The sequence below is a fragment of the Poromitra crassiceps genome, assembly GCF_964638095.1.
Source record: "Poromitra crassiceps genome assembly, chromosome: 10".
Classification (NCBI taxonomy): Eukaryota; Metazoa; Chordata; class Actinopteri; order Beryciformes; family Melamphaidae; genus Poromitra; species Poromitra crassiceps.
In genome coordinates this window covers 36,198,130-36,214,284 of record NC_139631.1, presented here as the reverse complement: position 1 = coordinate 36,214,284, position 16,155 = coordinate 36,198,130, and the positions used below count along the sequence as shown (strand labels likewise).

The 16,155-nt window shown below is 44.2% G+C and overlaps 1 protein-coding gene across 1 annotated transcript in view; it reads right to left on the bottom strand.

The window, feature by feature from the left end:
* Nucleotides 1-13,401, bottom strand: part of LOC310784414 (netrin receptor UNC5D-like) — a gene marked incomplete at both ends in the record, with an annotated part of 230,136 nt that extends 216,735 nt beyond the window's left edge. The window contains one exon of the mRNA XM_083645417.1: nt 13,311-13,401. Within this exon, the coding sequence (XP_083501543.1) occupies nt 13,311-13,401 (91 nt within the window). The remainder of the gene's footprint in view (nt 1-13,310) is intronic.
* Nucleotides 13,402-16,155: the final 2,754 nt, after the last annotated feature.

Here is a 16,155-nt window from a genome sequence, read left to right as displayed (position 1 = left end):
TTTGGCGTCGCTGGCAGCCTACGGTAAATTTCTAATGACGCCATATGGCGTCGCTGGCACTCAATGTGTTAAGGGTCAACTTGATTGCAGTTTTTTCTTTTCTTTTTTCTTAATGCATTGCCAAAAGATCGGATCGGGAAAAATCGGTATCGGCAGATACTCAAAATCACATGATCGGGATCGGATCGGGAGCAAAAAAAATGTGATCGGGACATCCCTAACAGAGGATGTAGGTTTCATATTGTATGATCTTTGGCTTGAACAGAGGATGTAGGTTTCATACTGTATGATCTTTGGCTTGCACAGAGGATGTAGGTTTCATACTGTATGATCTTTGGCTTGAACAGAGGATGTAGGTTTCATACTGTATGATCTTTGGCTTGCAGAGAGGACCTGGATTGCTATCATCTGCCTCCACCGTCCAGTTTTGCGCTGTGATGACACAGGTGTAGGCGTGGCCCAGGCGTGTCGGTGGGCCTCTAGCCTATCATGTGTCTCGCGCAAGTGTCATTTAGCGCTGTGGGGAAGATACCGTTGGTATGTGGCGAGCGCAAAGAGAGGTTTGGGAGTTGCCCGTTCCAAAATAGGCGTTCCAGCGCAATCTGTTAGAAAAAAATCGCCTTGGGTGCTCTCAATTTTAACGCCAGGAAATAGCTGGTCTTAGCGCAAACGCAGACGTACGCCTGAGCGCAGACAGTCTCCACATCTCCGTGCAGTGCAGGAAATCCTTGATTGGATCCATTTACGCACGGCATGGATGTCACTCCACTCGCGCCTGCACACACTCTTCTCTCTCTTCTCCATTGCAGAAAAAAAACACACCTTGATTTAAAAATGAGAATTTGTTTGTCATGGTTTTATTAGGCTACATAATTCCCGACCATACAGGTTTGTGGTGTGAGGTAACAATAGATTGCTTTTGAGAAAGTTGTGAGGTGTTGTGCCAAGCTGCCTCTCCCCACCCTGGCCGGTCCAAAACACCCAGGGCACCGACCCACACCCACCCCACCACCAAGCCTGCATACCCATCCAGCTCCCACCTGCTCGGGGAAGACCCCGATCCAGCACCCGACGCACACAGACTCCCGCCCTGCCGCCGGACCCTCGTCCCCCTAATCCAATTCAAAACGCATCATTTTTTTCGCACCTGTGTCCGGCCGGTACAGTAGCCTAACCTCTTTCCCTGCAATTGCATGCCACAGCGCAGATGGCAGCTGAAGTCCCTCTCGCCATCAAGCAGACAGTGATGGAAGCATGTGTCTTTATGTGCGCCAAGGGGCAAATGACAATGAAATTGGTGGGATTCGATGTATATATATTAATAGAAACAAATAGAAAATAGCTGATTAATAAAATGTGTGCTGGTGGAACGAAATTCAACTTCTTCAAATAGAGCAGCATCACTCATCGCCTCTCAGTACGAAGAAGAGCGCCCGAAAAGAAATAAGCATACAGACGTTTGGGCAGCAGCCCTTTTTCAGCGTGTGAAATGGCAATAATACACAGGTGATTCACAGGTGGGCATGAGCACGTTATTTGATTTCTATGCATGACATTCTCACATCTCTCTCTCTCCCTCTCTCTCCCTCCCTCCCTCTCCCCATCTAGGCTATCTTTTCTCTCCCTCTTTCTCCCTCTCAGTGAAGGAGGAAGCTGCTGACGTGACGCTGTGGTTTTATGGGCATGACCACACCTCCACAATGCTTTTGGGCATAAACACGCCTATACAGAGATGTGCGCCGAGATGACGTGAAGCACAGCGGGCCGAAACGCCCACAATTAGGACTTTGCGCGGCGCAAAACGGGCGCTAACGCAAAAATGACCGCCGTCGGGAAGATAGAGCCCTTAAACTTTCAAGCAGCCCCACTGCCTGGATATGTACCACAGGGAGACACTTCTCTCCTCTACACCTGCTGCATGCTACTGTATGTAACTCTGTCATTGTGTGTTCAAGTCCTTGTGCAGCACAACTCAGCTGTTATTTTTAGCAGCATGAAGTGATCCATGCAGTACTATGATGAATTTAACAAAACATTCTGCAATCTCCACAAATCATCTTTGTATGCAAATGAGTCTCAGTGATGTCAACACAATTAAAGTTTACTTTATTAGTTTACATGGACTGCTGGCTGCAATACAGTGATGGATGGTGACATATTAACTTAAGCTAAATCTGTATAAGACAACAACACACATAAGGCACTGGGATCACTAAACTAAACTAAAGTGAACTGATCATTAATTAGGTCTATCTTTCATTGCCACAAATGGACCGTGGGATTGCACAGAATCTGCGTTTTGAAACAGCATGTTCTCTTCCAAGCTAACATACATGCCAAAGGCAATGGCCAGAAGGAGTGTTTCTATTTACTCACAGAAAGTCAGAGAAAAGAGACCGGTTATTAACGAGCACCGGCTACTGTTTGTGTTTGTCATTTTAACATCAGGAGCTATGGCATGTGACAACTCCAGGAAACCAGCCGCTGACATGAGATGTTCATAACCGCTGTCGGTTCAGACTAGCGTTAATGTGGCTTCAAATAATCATAATAATTTTCTAGCATGCTGTGTGGGCACGAGGCAGAGCAAATGGGCAAAGACGCATGGGAGGGTTGAGTAATTCGCAGCAGCACTGACCCTGAACAACTCAAGAGATTGTATCAAAAGCCAAAATGATTTCCAAAGGCAAACATTTGGAGCACGAAAGGGAGGCAGTAGGAGGTTGCCTTAGGCACACAAAGAACTGAACAGTTACTCAGCCTCCATCAAGACAAAGCATACAGCAGCACAAAGCAATAGTCATACTCTAAATGCTGCAGCAGGTCACCAGCCGGTCTGTCGGGACCACTCGAATCAGCCCGGAACCAGTGAGATGGTCCACTGTCCACTGTCTCCTCCATCTAGCTCATTAAAAACCCATAGAGAAAAGGCGATCATAATACGGTACCACTCACAGACTAGTGCATTATACTCACAGATGAATTAGATGAAGAAATTTGCGGCAAACAGCCAGGGAAAACTGATATAATATAGAAACGGGTAGGGTTGTTAAATGTATCGATAGTATCGATAAAAATCAATACTAGAAATTTTAAACGGATACAATACTCATTTGCAACAGATATTGATTTGATAGTATCGATAAGTATCAATACTAAACATTTTAAACGGATACAATACTCATTTGCAACAGTCTCAATATCAGCAGTACTTTCTCTTAATGAAAAATCAAACATCCAAAACAACTGTCCATTCACCATTTATATAAATGCAGTACAAACATACTACTGATTTCTCCCTCCCTGTCATTGGTGGGTATCTGTTGCTTCAACAAGCTCAACGTGTTCTGATAGGCTGATGACTAAAGCAGGGCTAATCTGCTGTGTAACTGCAACGTTTTTTGCAACGAGTTTTATCAGGCCTAGATTATGGAGAAGCATGCGTCTGTCCATCCATCTGTCTTTGTTTATTTTTTATGCCTCTGGATGTGTTGTCATCTGCCCGCGCGTGGTATCGAAAATGGTATCCATATTTTCCTGGGTATCGGTATCGAAGTAGAAATTGTCGTATCGTGACATCCCAGAAACGGGTGATAAGAGAGGTAACGCAGGTGTAGCATCATCTCCCAGACTAGCTAGCAAACTGGGAGGAGATATCAGCAGCTGTCATCAACACTTTTCTGCCTCCCTCCTTTTCTTGTCCTTCAAATATGATGAAAGCCATCACCGCTCACTGTAAACTGATGCCTGATGCCTCGGCCCCATTGACAGGCTTTAAATGTATTTTCATATTACCCTCTGTTCCACTGTAGCCGGCACCGCTGAGGCGCGGTTCTGACCATTTGTCAATCCAGGTTGATGTTTCCGGTGATTTCAGATGAGAAAGATGGCTTGTGTGGCTAGAGAGGGAGGCGGGATGGACCATAACATTAGTAAGAAGGTAGTTTTCAGGGGGGAAACAAATGAGCTATAAGATCGTTTTAAAGGTGTTCTGTGGTGCGTGTTTCAACGTCAATATATCATTGTCAGATTAATTGTAAGATCTTAGTGGACTACTTTAACCTAAAATATGCTATTCGGCATAGCGCCACCTAACTGGTAAACACAAAAAGCAGTTTATCTCAAGATTTGTCCAATCGACTTTAAACTTGGGGAGTGCGCTTAAGGGGACCTTGATGGAGTGCAGTGCTGAATTTCGTGCAATTTGGCTTAGCACCATCTAGTGGCAACTTAAAAAGTGGTTTATCTGGAGAACCATTCACCAGATCGTCTTCAAAATTAGCTAGTGCACTTAGGGGGACCTGACAAATTTCATGGAATTCAGTATAGCACCACCTACTGGCAACACATAAAGTGGTTTATCTCACGGAGCATTCCTCTGATCAACTTTTAACTTGGGGAGTGCGCTGCTGACAACCCAACAGAGTGCAGTGCCGAATTGTATGCAATTCGACATAGCGCCACCTACTGGCAACAAAAAAGCCGTTTATCTCGACAACCAAACCAAACTGGGGGAGTGCACTGCTGGGAACCACGCAGAATACACACTGACCTTACACACACACACAACACAATACCTGGCCGGAGTCCCAGCAAAACTAGATTTGATTTAGATTTTAGCTGCCTGATAATCTAGTTTAATAAACATCTGTTCAAATCATAACCTACTATTAAAGCCCTTCCCTTGCCTTTCCTCTGGCGGCCTGTGCCTCTCCACGGTCATACCAGCAGTCATGGTCCGATAACACTCGCCCACCAGCGAGAGCGTATGGTCCTCCAGGCAGGACAGGACACAGCGAGCAGAGACTGGCACTCGGCAGTCCATTCATCACAACTTGTCCTACAGCGCTGTTCTGTCCCTATAGGCCTGCTGCTGCACCATGGATCAACAGAGGACATGTTGGAACAGCTGACCCAAGGCCATGAGAGTGAGTAAAGAAACAGCAGAGAAGCATCAGACTTGGCCTATCAAAGAGCAGACGTCACGTCAGGCTGCAAGACAAATATCTGTGATACAAGCCAGCCCACATCACTGGATCTTCTCCATGGTTACCGTGCTGTGCTTTGTCTCCATCCTCTCTGATTTACTACACTCCACATCAACCTGATTTAACATTTCAACACTTAACAACAGGCAGACATCAACACATCATGAATACAAACTGGGGAACATTTTATATGTAGCATTATCATAGCAGGAATATAGAAATTGTACAAAGCAAAACAAAAGATGGATTCTCCTTGCAGGTTTTCCACCACAATATATGAAATAATATCATTCCTGTGCTGGAGTTTCATTGGGTGGGCTAGAGGAGATTTACTTGAGAAACTCCAGTCAATCAAAAGGCCATTTGCTTGAGATCGTCCGACAGGGATTCCAGTCATGACCAAACAGCCGGACATGTTTTTCAATAACAATATTGAATCTGCTTTGACTTGATGAGAGACGAGGCCACGCCTTTCATCTGACATTGCTGCGCCTATAGAGGCTATAGAGGCTATAGAGGCTTACACCCAGAGATACCATCAAATATGACCAGCAATGTTGACTGCATCGGTTTTCTAATTACAGTACACGTGTGGGTGTGTGTGTGTGTGCGTGCGCGCGCGTGCGTGCGCGTGCGTGCGTGCATGCGTGTGTGTGTGTGTGCGCGTGCGTGCGTGCATGTGTGTGTGTGTGTGTGTGTGTGTGTGTGTGTGTGCGTGCGTGCATGTGTGTGTGTGTGTGTGTGTGTGTGTGTGTGCGTGCGTGCATGTGTGTGTGTGTGTGTGTGTGTGTGTGTGTGTGTCCTCCCAGTAGGTCTTATGGCTGCTTGGAGGTTTGCTAAATAGGATGCTATCATAAAGCAGGCTTGTAAAAAGCTCATCTGCTGCACACCATCTGTAAACACCCATATGAGAAAGTCCATGGAGCCGCGCACAACCTGACACCTCGGTGGACGGGCAGAATGTGCTCTGCAGCAGATCAGCTCAAATTAACATTAGCATTAACAGCGCTTTTTAATAAAGATCATGTTTTACTTATGCTGATGCTCCAGAGTCATTGCTCTTCAGTAAAGTGTGATTAATTGCACTTTAGAGCACTAAGTATACATGTGCATTTATTAAGAGCACATATGCAGGGATCCACGAAGACGGGGTTTGGGCTGATCAATTTGTAGCTATGAATATTCAAACGCACCTTCGGTATCATATAAGTAGTTGTTTATCTCACTTTATTGTTGTTGTGAATGCGTGTTTAAAGGGCCAGACGGATGCGTACATGAGCAAACAACTTCTCGCCTGTGCATAAACTGGGAAGGGGGTGATTCTACTAGCCTGTAATTGCTACAGTACATAGTGCTTTTACATTATTGATGATGCATGAATATTCTAAGGATGTTTACAATAAGACGTCTTGTACTTCTACTGGCGGTTGTTGTTTTGACCGCTCCGCTATTATTGGCTGCATAAAAGTGTAAAATGTATAATACTTTATTTAGTCTTTATTTGTCACATTTCAACAGCTTATTAGTTGACATTCAAGAATTCAACTGTTTTGCTCTGTCTGCTGATGCTGTTTTAACAGCTTATCCTATAATAAGAATGCAAAGTGTCTGCGTGAGTGAGTGAGCAGAAATTGTGCTCGGCCACAGCTATGCTATTTTACGTGCGATCAAAATGTAAAGAGCACCCCCTGCAGGTTTGAATTAGGTAATTAGGGCCGACTAAATGAGCTGATTAGTGGCCCAAATGAATCAACACGGGTTCAGCATCATGGAGCGCTCCATTTGTGAGCTATAGTGCTGGAAGACACCTGAGTGGAGGAGCACACCTGGGCCGAGTTGGAATCAGCCAGTGAAGTGGACTATGAAAACCCTCATGGGGATAGAGAGGAGAGGCTGCATGCCAACTCTGTGAGCGAGGCCTGTTTCCCCCGTGATATGCTCATGAATCGTCACATATATTCTATAATCTATTAAACATAATATGTTAAAGAGTTTAATTGTTGCATGTTTGAGTAATAAGCTGTTCAAATGTTACAAATCCTCTTTAGACTCTCTGTAGGCGGACTATCCAAATCAAGTGTTACCGCTAAGGGCCTAAAATTCTATGTAAATGTGAATACAGATGTCTCTCTCCACCTCTTTTTTTAATCAGAATGAGAAATCTACCCTTTTTTCCTTTTCATTTGCAGCCTTTGCCTGCAAATCAAGCTGCACATCAGAGAAAACATTTGGGTTTCTCAAGGAGAACTTTTTCCAAGGTCCGAAAAGGAAATATTTCCAGAGAAAGCGGTGACCGCAAGCATGTATCGAGGCTCACACCACACTTGCGATATTCAAAACAAGGCCCTACTGGGCTGCTGTCTAGACAGGGCGCTGGAATGAAGATGTGTGGCTCCAAGACCACAACTGATTGAATCTCCTGACTGAGATGGATGAATGGTACCTGCAGCTTTGTACATGATGCAGCACTGTGACGGAGTGGAGCAGAAGCACCCTGACCTGATTGCCGTCCCCTCAGATTAAGTGGATGGGAGCTTTCATCCAGGACAGATGAGCCCATCATGGCTCTAGCATTTATGGCACAAGTGAATGGCATTGGCATTCAACAAACATCAGTCTGATAACTAGTTGCTAAAAACATGATCGCATTAAGTGCCCGCTATTAATGTCACGCATGTTAATTAATTACTCCTCCATTAAATAATTGAAGACTCAAAACTCACGGCCAGATGCATCGAAGTCCCAAATGTTGCAAAGAAAACAGGTCTTTTTTGACGGGGCTTTACTCGGTTTTTATTCTGTAACGCGACCGATATCAGCAGTTTATCATCATTCATGACTTCTGTGTCACTCTATCGTGTGGAAAATTCATATAAAATGTAATCCAATAAAGCTAAATCAATCCCCTTAGAATACAGGAAGCTAGGTGTTTTTTTACCTTCAAAATAAAAGCAGAATTTATAACTGGGTAAATAAAAAACAGAACCGTCGAATCACTACAGGTTAAAATGGACTTTTAATTGTCTGTGTTCTATGTGTTCTGTGTATTTAGGATCACAGTAAAAAAAAAAAACATGGCAACATGCATCAATAAGGCTATTTGTTTATTTAATTGCCATTATTGTGAAGGTTTTAACCAGAAGTTTCCGTTTTATTCTGCCTCACTTGACGCTGCTCTGAGTTTTTTGAGGCTCCAGTCTGCACGTGAATTGTTGTCACAGACGCTGTGTATAAACGCTAAATCAAAGGCAAGACGCAACGACACTTTGCCGTTTTATGCAGAGACTGTTGTCGTCTAAACATGGCCTCAGAAAATGGCAAAGTTGAGAAGAAAGCCAAGAAAGGGACTTCTATAATATCAGTATTTGCTACTGTGCAATGTCCATTAGAAAATATCTTGCCCTCCTTTCCTGGACCAAGTTTCTGTAAAAACCAGTGTTGTAAGAGTTTCAAATTCAGGCGGAAATGCTATTCATAATTACATTTATACCCTTCAATTCATGGTTTGTTGGCTGAGGCGTAGAGACCCACAAGGTCCATCGGTCTTTCGGGTGTTAAACCTAAAGAGACTCAATAGTTGGTAATAAGCTGAATGGCAATGCGAGTAACACAGCCACACAATAGGCAGGGAAACCAATGAGTCGCAGGTGACACCAAGCACCCGGGGGAGTGCGTTGATGTATTGGCTCATTGAAATGTGTAGGTAATAGTCTTGACATAGCCAAAGACATAACTCCTAAAATACACCTGCAAAGTCCCCAAATGACGGCAATCCCAAACAGGAGCCGGATCCAACATGAAAGAGGACTTTGCTTTTATTACCATCATCATTACTGTATATCACTTTTGAATGTACAGCCATTTGGTTTCATTTAAATGTAAATCTGGGCACTGAACTGCGCACGCTGTCACCCACGGCAGCCTGACTATGATGATTCATTCTGGGACGGCAGGGAGAATATAAGAGCCACTTACTTTCTCTGAGGGAAAATAACAGATTACTTTCTCTGAGGAAAATAACAGATTACTTTCTCTGAGGAAATTAACAGGTTGCTTTCTCTGAGGGAAAATAATAGATTACCGTCTTCTGAGGGAAAATAATAGATTACTTTCTCTTAGGGCTGGCACGGATCAGAAAACCCACGGATCGGATCGCGTGACGGATTTTGAGCCACGGATCACGGATTTTTCGGATCAGCAAAAAATATATATATCAGATTTTTTCTCTCAAAATTAGATTTTCGATTAGATTTTTTTAATACTATTATAATTCTCTAACCATTTGTTGCCCTGCACAGCTCAAAAAATATTTTTTTCTCATAAGTGACACAATGTATGCTTTTACTCTGAAGGCAGAACGACCCAACTTCCTGTTTTAGGTGGCACTGCTATGCCTAACTTCGTGGCTGTTGCTTGCACCAGTCACATGACACGGGTACAGACCTACAGACCAGACCGCAGGTCAGTCTGGAAATATAACGTTGATGCTACGTTAAGCTGCTCAGTGGCCCCACGTGTTGTTTTGTTGTTATGTGTCCTAAGGCAACATTTCACCGTCCGGTGATAATGTGTTTGTGAAACGTGTGCGCGTGTGTGTGTGTGTGTGTGTGTTGTGGCTCTCGTTATCTTGTGCAGCGCGCAACACGCTGATCGCATTCCTGTGCTTTTTCAGAGGTGTTGAAATAAGTTTGTGTGACGCTGTCTTTAGTAGCCACTAGCCACAGCCTTCAGATATACTTTACAGCAGCGACAAGGGATGAGGAAGCTCACTTGTGCTTGCCATGATTATGCCTGTCTGTGTCTGGCTGCGCTGGGCGTTCTCATACACTAACGTTAAACGTTAAATGAAACGAAAAGGGGGGGGGGGGGGGGGGGGGGGGGGGGGGATGTCCGCGGACCATTGACGTTCCGAACCGCGTTCCGAACCGTGGGGGCTGATCCGTGCCAGCCCTACTTTCTCTGGACGAAAATAACATTACTTTCTCTGAGGAAAATAACAGATTACTTTCTCTGAGGGAAAATAACAGATTACTTTATCTGAGGAAAATAACAGATTACTTTCTCTGAGGAAATTAACAGATTACTTTCACTGATAAAAAATAACACTATTTTCTCTGATGGGAAATAACAGATTACTTTCTCTGAGGAAACAGAACAGATTACTTTCTCTGGGGAAAAATGACATTACTTTCTCTGAGGAAATTAACAGATTACTTTCTCTGAGGGGAAATAACAGATTACCTTATCTGAGTAAATCAACAATTACTTTATCTGAGGGAAAGTAACAGATTACTTCTTCTGAGGAAAATAACATTACTTTCTCTGAGGAAAATAACATTACTTTCTCTGAGGAAAATAGATGACTTTATCTGAGGAAAATAACAGATTCCTTTCTCTGAGGTAAATAACAGATTACTTTCTCAGAGGGAAAATAACAGATTACTTTCTGATGGAAAATAATAGATTACTTTCTCTGAGGGAAAATAACAGATTACTTTCTCTGAGGGAAAATAACAGATTACTTTCTCTGAGGGAAAATAACAGATTACTTTCTCTGAGGGAAAATAACAGATTACTTTCTGATGGAAAATAATAGATTACTTTCTCTGAGGGAAAATAACAGATTACTTTCTGATGGAAAATAACAGATGACTTTCTCCGAGTGAAAATAACACATTTGACCTTTTATTGATTCCTTTTAATGATTCTTGCATTGTCCCTGACAAATAAACGAATAAATAAATAAAATTTGCGTTTTCATGAAAGCTCTCCACACAGCAAAATAAAAACCTTGAGAATGTTTCTCTTTTCCTTCTTTTTGTCAATAAAAAAAATTGTCGCACTAGTGCTTTTGTGCTCCGCTGCTGTAGCCTACTTTTCTTTTGTTATGCTTGAAACCCCGAGGATAGGGAGGCACAATGTGTAGCAGTGGGGTCATAGGGTGCGATGGCAATGTTTTAGATTTGTATGCTTTATGGCATTTTATGCTTTATTAATAGACATACAATGTGAGAGAGAAAGGAATGTATGGGAGGGAGAGAGGCGAAGACATGCAGTAAATGACCATGGACCGGATTCGAACCCGGGTTGCTGCAGGGAGGAGGACTGAGCCTCACATGTTACGCGCTCTACTCGGTGAGCCACCGGTACGCCCCTACGGCAATGTTTTAGATTTGAAATGGCCATAACTCACACGCCATTGCTCCGGACCTGACGGGGTGCAGTGCTGAATTTTGTGAAATTCGGACAGCACCTCCTACTGACAACACAAAAAGAAGTTATTTTGAGAACCGTTGATTCGATCGACTTCAACTTTGGGGAGTGCGCTGCCGGTAACCCAACACAGTGTGGTGCGCAATTTCGGACACGCACATAGTCATAGCGCCACCTAATGGCAACATATAAAGCGGTTTATCTCGAGAACCGTTCATTCAACCTTTCTGTGTGGATCCTCCATATACTATAACCCCCCATTAAAAGCATGCAGAAGATGGTCATCTGACCAGCGGTGGTTGGTAGAAGTTGGTCCATGGGCGCTTCACTGCAGGTGCCCACGGCTCCTGGCCTGAACCATGGAGGAGGACGAGCCGGGATGGGTCAAACGCGGAGGCCAAATCTCATGGCGCCTCCAAAGCGTGTGTGCGTGTGTGCGTGTGTGCGTGTGTGTGTGTGTGTGTGTGTGCGTGTGTGTGTGTGTGTGTGTGTGTGTGTGTGTGTGTGTGTGTGTGCGCCGCCATGCACACGTGTATGCCATGGTGTTAGTGACAAATAAAGACAGGTTTTTTCCGTCAGGGTTAAAAAAAAAAAGAAAAAGAAAAGAAAAAAAGTTTGTCCGATTGACTTCAAACTTGGGGATGTGCTGCTGGCGAACCTCACAGCAGTGCACAATTCTGACATGAGTTTGGTCACACCCCCCAACAAAGTGCGCCCATGGCACATCGTCTCCAGAGTCTCCACCCGGAAATGAGTGCACAAAGTGCAAAGTGCTAATTTCCCGCCACACAAATGAATCACCGAGTCACACATCAAGTCCTCACATCCTCACGAAATCAACAAGAGCCAGACCCCAGGTTACCAGAGCTATGAAATATCAATGTGCACGCTCTTACAGTGCATCTGCTTCTTTTTGCATTACTGTAAGTAGCTCTTCAAATAGCAATAGAATAGTTGCTACATGATACATGAGAAAACCACCTCCAACTGCGCTGCTTGGGACGTCCTCTTCTTGACCTGCCTTCACTTCACGCATGGAGATGTTTCAGGTCAAAGTGGATACTGTCGGGAAAAAAAAGCCTTTTAGCGTTTCCCCTCAGGGCCAACGCCACGCTGACTCGAGGCTGTGTTAGCTCAGTTCGTGTCCCCTCGCCTGATTCTCACTGCCGGTGAACCGGGGGGGTCTGTGAACATCCCCATTGATCCTTAAGAGCATCTTGTTGAGTGCTGGTCAGCAGTGTGGATCCTGCCTGCAGAGCGACCATCTTTTATTTTCACGCTTTAGAGTCATAGAGTCAACCTGGAGGGGAAACGTCCGTGCAACACCTGTCAGTACATTATGGCCTCAGAGACTGACTTGTTACACACAAATGGCAGCAAGCAAGGAGAATGTTCTCCAGTATGTGAGAGACAGTGAGGAGAATGTTCTCCAGTGTGCCCCACCCCCTTCCCAATAATAACTCCTGCACCTGTGCCCTGCTGTGTCTCAAACACACACATGCCCCGCCCCCTTCCCCAGGAAACTGTATCCAAACTGTAGGCTACCTACTTCATGATACCTGGCTGTTTTAATTGAAGCCATACATTCACAATCACATGATGCAGCACAGTTACTGTAGCCTAACTCCCAATGAAAGAAGAAGAAGAAGAAGAAGAAGCATTGCCATGCCTGTTGCATATGTGTTTCTTTTTCCTCTTGGAATCAGACAGCAGCAATCATGATGACAGATTCATTAAACACTGCAAGAGTTGGGTGAAGATGAGGAAATGAACATTGATTTGTGGAGCAGTGGGATACAACCCATGCGTGTGTGTGTGTGTGTGTGTGTGTGTGTGTGTGGGGGGGGGGGGGGGGGGGGGGGGGGGGGGGGGGGGGGGGGGGAACCAAACCAAAAGCCTCATTATCTTTACAGAGGAGCTACATGTCATGACAGAAGCGAGGGGAAGAAGAAGAAGAAGAAGAAGAAGAAGAAGAAGAAGAAGAAGAAGAAGAAGAAGAAAGAGAAAGAGAAAGAGAAAAAGACGGCACAAGAAGGAGCTATTGGAGCCTCACAGCAGACTCCAGGCAGCTCAGACATGCACGGAGCGCAGCGCACGCGGATCTTTTACCTTTGCAGATCGCGGTGGCCGTGCAGTAAACAAGCAGCAGGAGGCTCGTGGCCGTCATGGAGAAGTAACGTCCTTTTGTCAGCGCAGCCATCCCGCCGCCTCGCGCTGCGCGGTGGATGCGCTGTAGGGGAGCCGGTGCTCCGGGTGTGTGCTGCCTCCTCGCGCCCCACACAGGTGTAAACGGCGCGCTGCGCGAGAGGGAAGGAGCATCTTCACTTCACTTTCATGGTGCTGCACGTGTGCGCAGCTCACTCCCTCCGAGTTGACCCCCCTGCCCAGGCAGCGTCACCCCGTTGTTGCCGGATGCAGAGGCGGAGGGGAGGGGAGGGGACTGAGCGGCAAGCTACATGCAACACTAATGTAGGGGAGACCGGGGACAATTGTAACAATTTTTGGTTTTGGTTTTGGTCATTAGCCTATACTCAAAAACCTCTCTGACTTCTTGGATAGGCTAATTTGTTCTAGTACTTGACTGTTAACAGTCATCAAATGTTTTTACAAGCAATGTTGGAGTCAAAATATTGATTATAACACTCAAAGTCAAATGTTACATCTACCCCCACACAGGCACGCTGAAACTATTAGGTAGGAGGTGCTGCAAGGAAGGGACTCTCAGCACCGCCGAAGATTTTTTTTTGTTTTTTTGGACTTTTAGCCATATTTAGAGGAATATTTAATTTTAAATTAACATTAGGATTATAGCCTACTGTTGTGATGTCATTATTCAGTAGCCTATCTTCTCCTTTTCTCACTCACTTTCATGTAACCACCTGCTCTCCCTTTAGATCATTTTACACTACAACCGACAGCAACACAGGTATAAACACTGAGCTTATTATTATTATGGAAAACCAGATTATGATGAAAATCAAACACTTTTGAAGAGCGGAAATAAGATTAGAGCTTACTACACAAACTGTTTTTAATGCATTTTGTTGGTGTTATAAACACAGGACAGCCAAATCCAACAATTTAGAAAATTTCATCTCTTGCCACCAGGGGGTGCTGCTGCACCCTCCACACCTACTTTCCCACACCCTTGCCCCCACATGCAGGGGTGATTGTAGCATATGGGGGCAATAGACCAAATCAGCGGGATGTTTACATTTACTTCCGGGTACCCCTGAGGTCCACACATTATAATGGCGGTGGACGGCACAAACTGACGTGTTGAAGACAAAAACAGACAAAGAAGACAAAAATGGTTCGTCCGTGTTGTGTTGTTGTTTAATATCATTCATAACAACACTTTCACTAACGTTAGTGGAGACCAGACTAGCTAATTTACCTGTTGGACCAGACCAGAGTAGACTTGACGCTAAATTAAATTAACGTGGCGTCAGTAGCTCTGTTTGTAACGTTAACGTAACCTCGCGTCACCAGGCTCTTCTACGTTAATGAGTCTGCAAAACAGCGAGTTTGACAGACAAACAAACGTTATTAGCTAGCTAACACTACATAAAACAAACACAGAAGAAAGGCTAGATACGTCGGACAAGCATGTTTACCAACCGTTTAACCAATTAAATTGAAAGTAGTCGGCCGAAAACAACGAGAGGGTTTGACAGCATTTATTTGACAACACGCACATTTAAACCTGCCGCCTTCCCCAAGTGGTACCCGGAAGTAAATTTGTTTACATGGTGACGTCACGGTGATTTGGTCTATTGACTACTTGCACAACTCCACTACTTCCTGAAATGAGTAGGGCATCTTGGTTTCCTGTCCTACACTATTGGATGAACTGATTAATGTCAGGTGTGCCTGACTGCTGCAGTCACAAGAACAGTGATCAGGCACACCTGATATTAATCAGTTCATCCAATAGTGTAGGACAGGAAACCAGAATGCCCTACTCATTTCAGGAAGTAGTGGAGTTGTGCAAGTAGTCTCAAAGACAGACCACAATAAACTCCCAAGAATAGATATATAGTTAAAACAATTTAATATCCATCAAACAGTTAATTATAGGCTACATTTGGATTAAATTTTGATTGTACGAAAAATAGATATTTTGATAATAAAAATACTGTAAGGCACTTGGAGTAGCCACAGCAGCAACCATACTATTGATGTTGTGATAAAAATATATTTGTTCGCACTGCTACAACAACTATTTTTGAAGAGACACGTAGCCTGGCACAGAAATGACAGCTGCCTCACCACTAAACCCCATGCAGGAAATGATTAACAAGTCTGTCTGAAGAGACAAAGCTCAATTTAGCAGATCAAAAATCTGTTATGATCAAACTGATGTAGGCTACTAGGTGCCACCCACAGTCTCCTGTAAAGCAAAATGAAATAAAAATAACTCCAGTTGTAATTCTGTCAGTGTTTCTCAAACTCACCATATTTTAATGTGACTTTCCTCAGCTGTATACCAGTTATTCGAATGTTTAGTATAAATCAGCTTTCTCCATCCAGTAATACAGATAGGCTGTTTGCATGTGTATACACGTTCGTGCTTTGTGCCGTGACGTGTTATAGTGCTTCCAAACATACAGTCAGTCAAAATGCTTCAAACCACGCATACTGTAGCTAAATTCATGACTAAAGAATAGAACGTGGTCCTGATAGTTTTTGTTGTTGTTGTTGTTGTTCCAACACAGTAAGCTCTAAAAAGAAGACAACTCTATGGCTGCGTATATGTGGGAGCTCTCCATTATTTCTGTAAGGTGCACTCTATTTGCAGAATAGTGCTTCTTCTTCTGTGCTTGAAGTGTGCTCCTCCGAGCACTGAATGAATGACACTACTTACCGTATTCCTATTACCACTTGCTGCCTTTTTGGCGGCGGGGGTACAGAGTGATGCCATTTATCATGCCAGACGTGAGGGCCGGCTTTT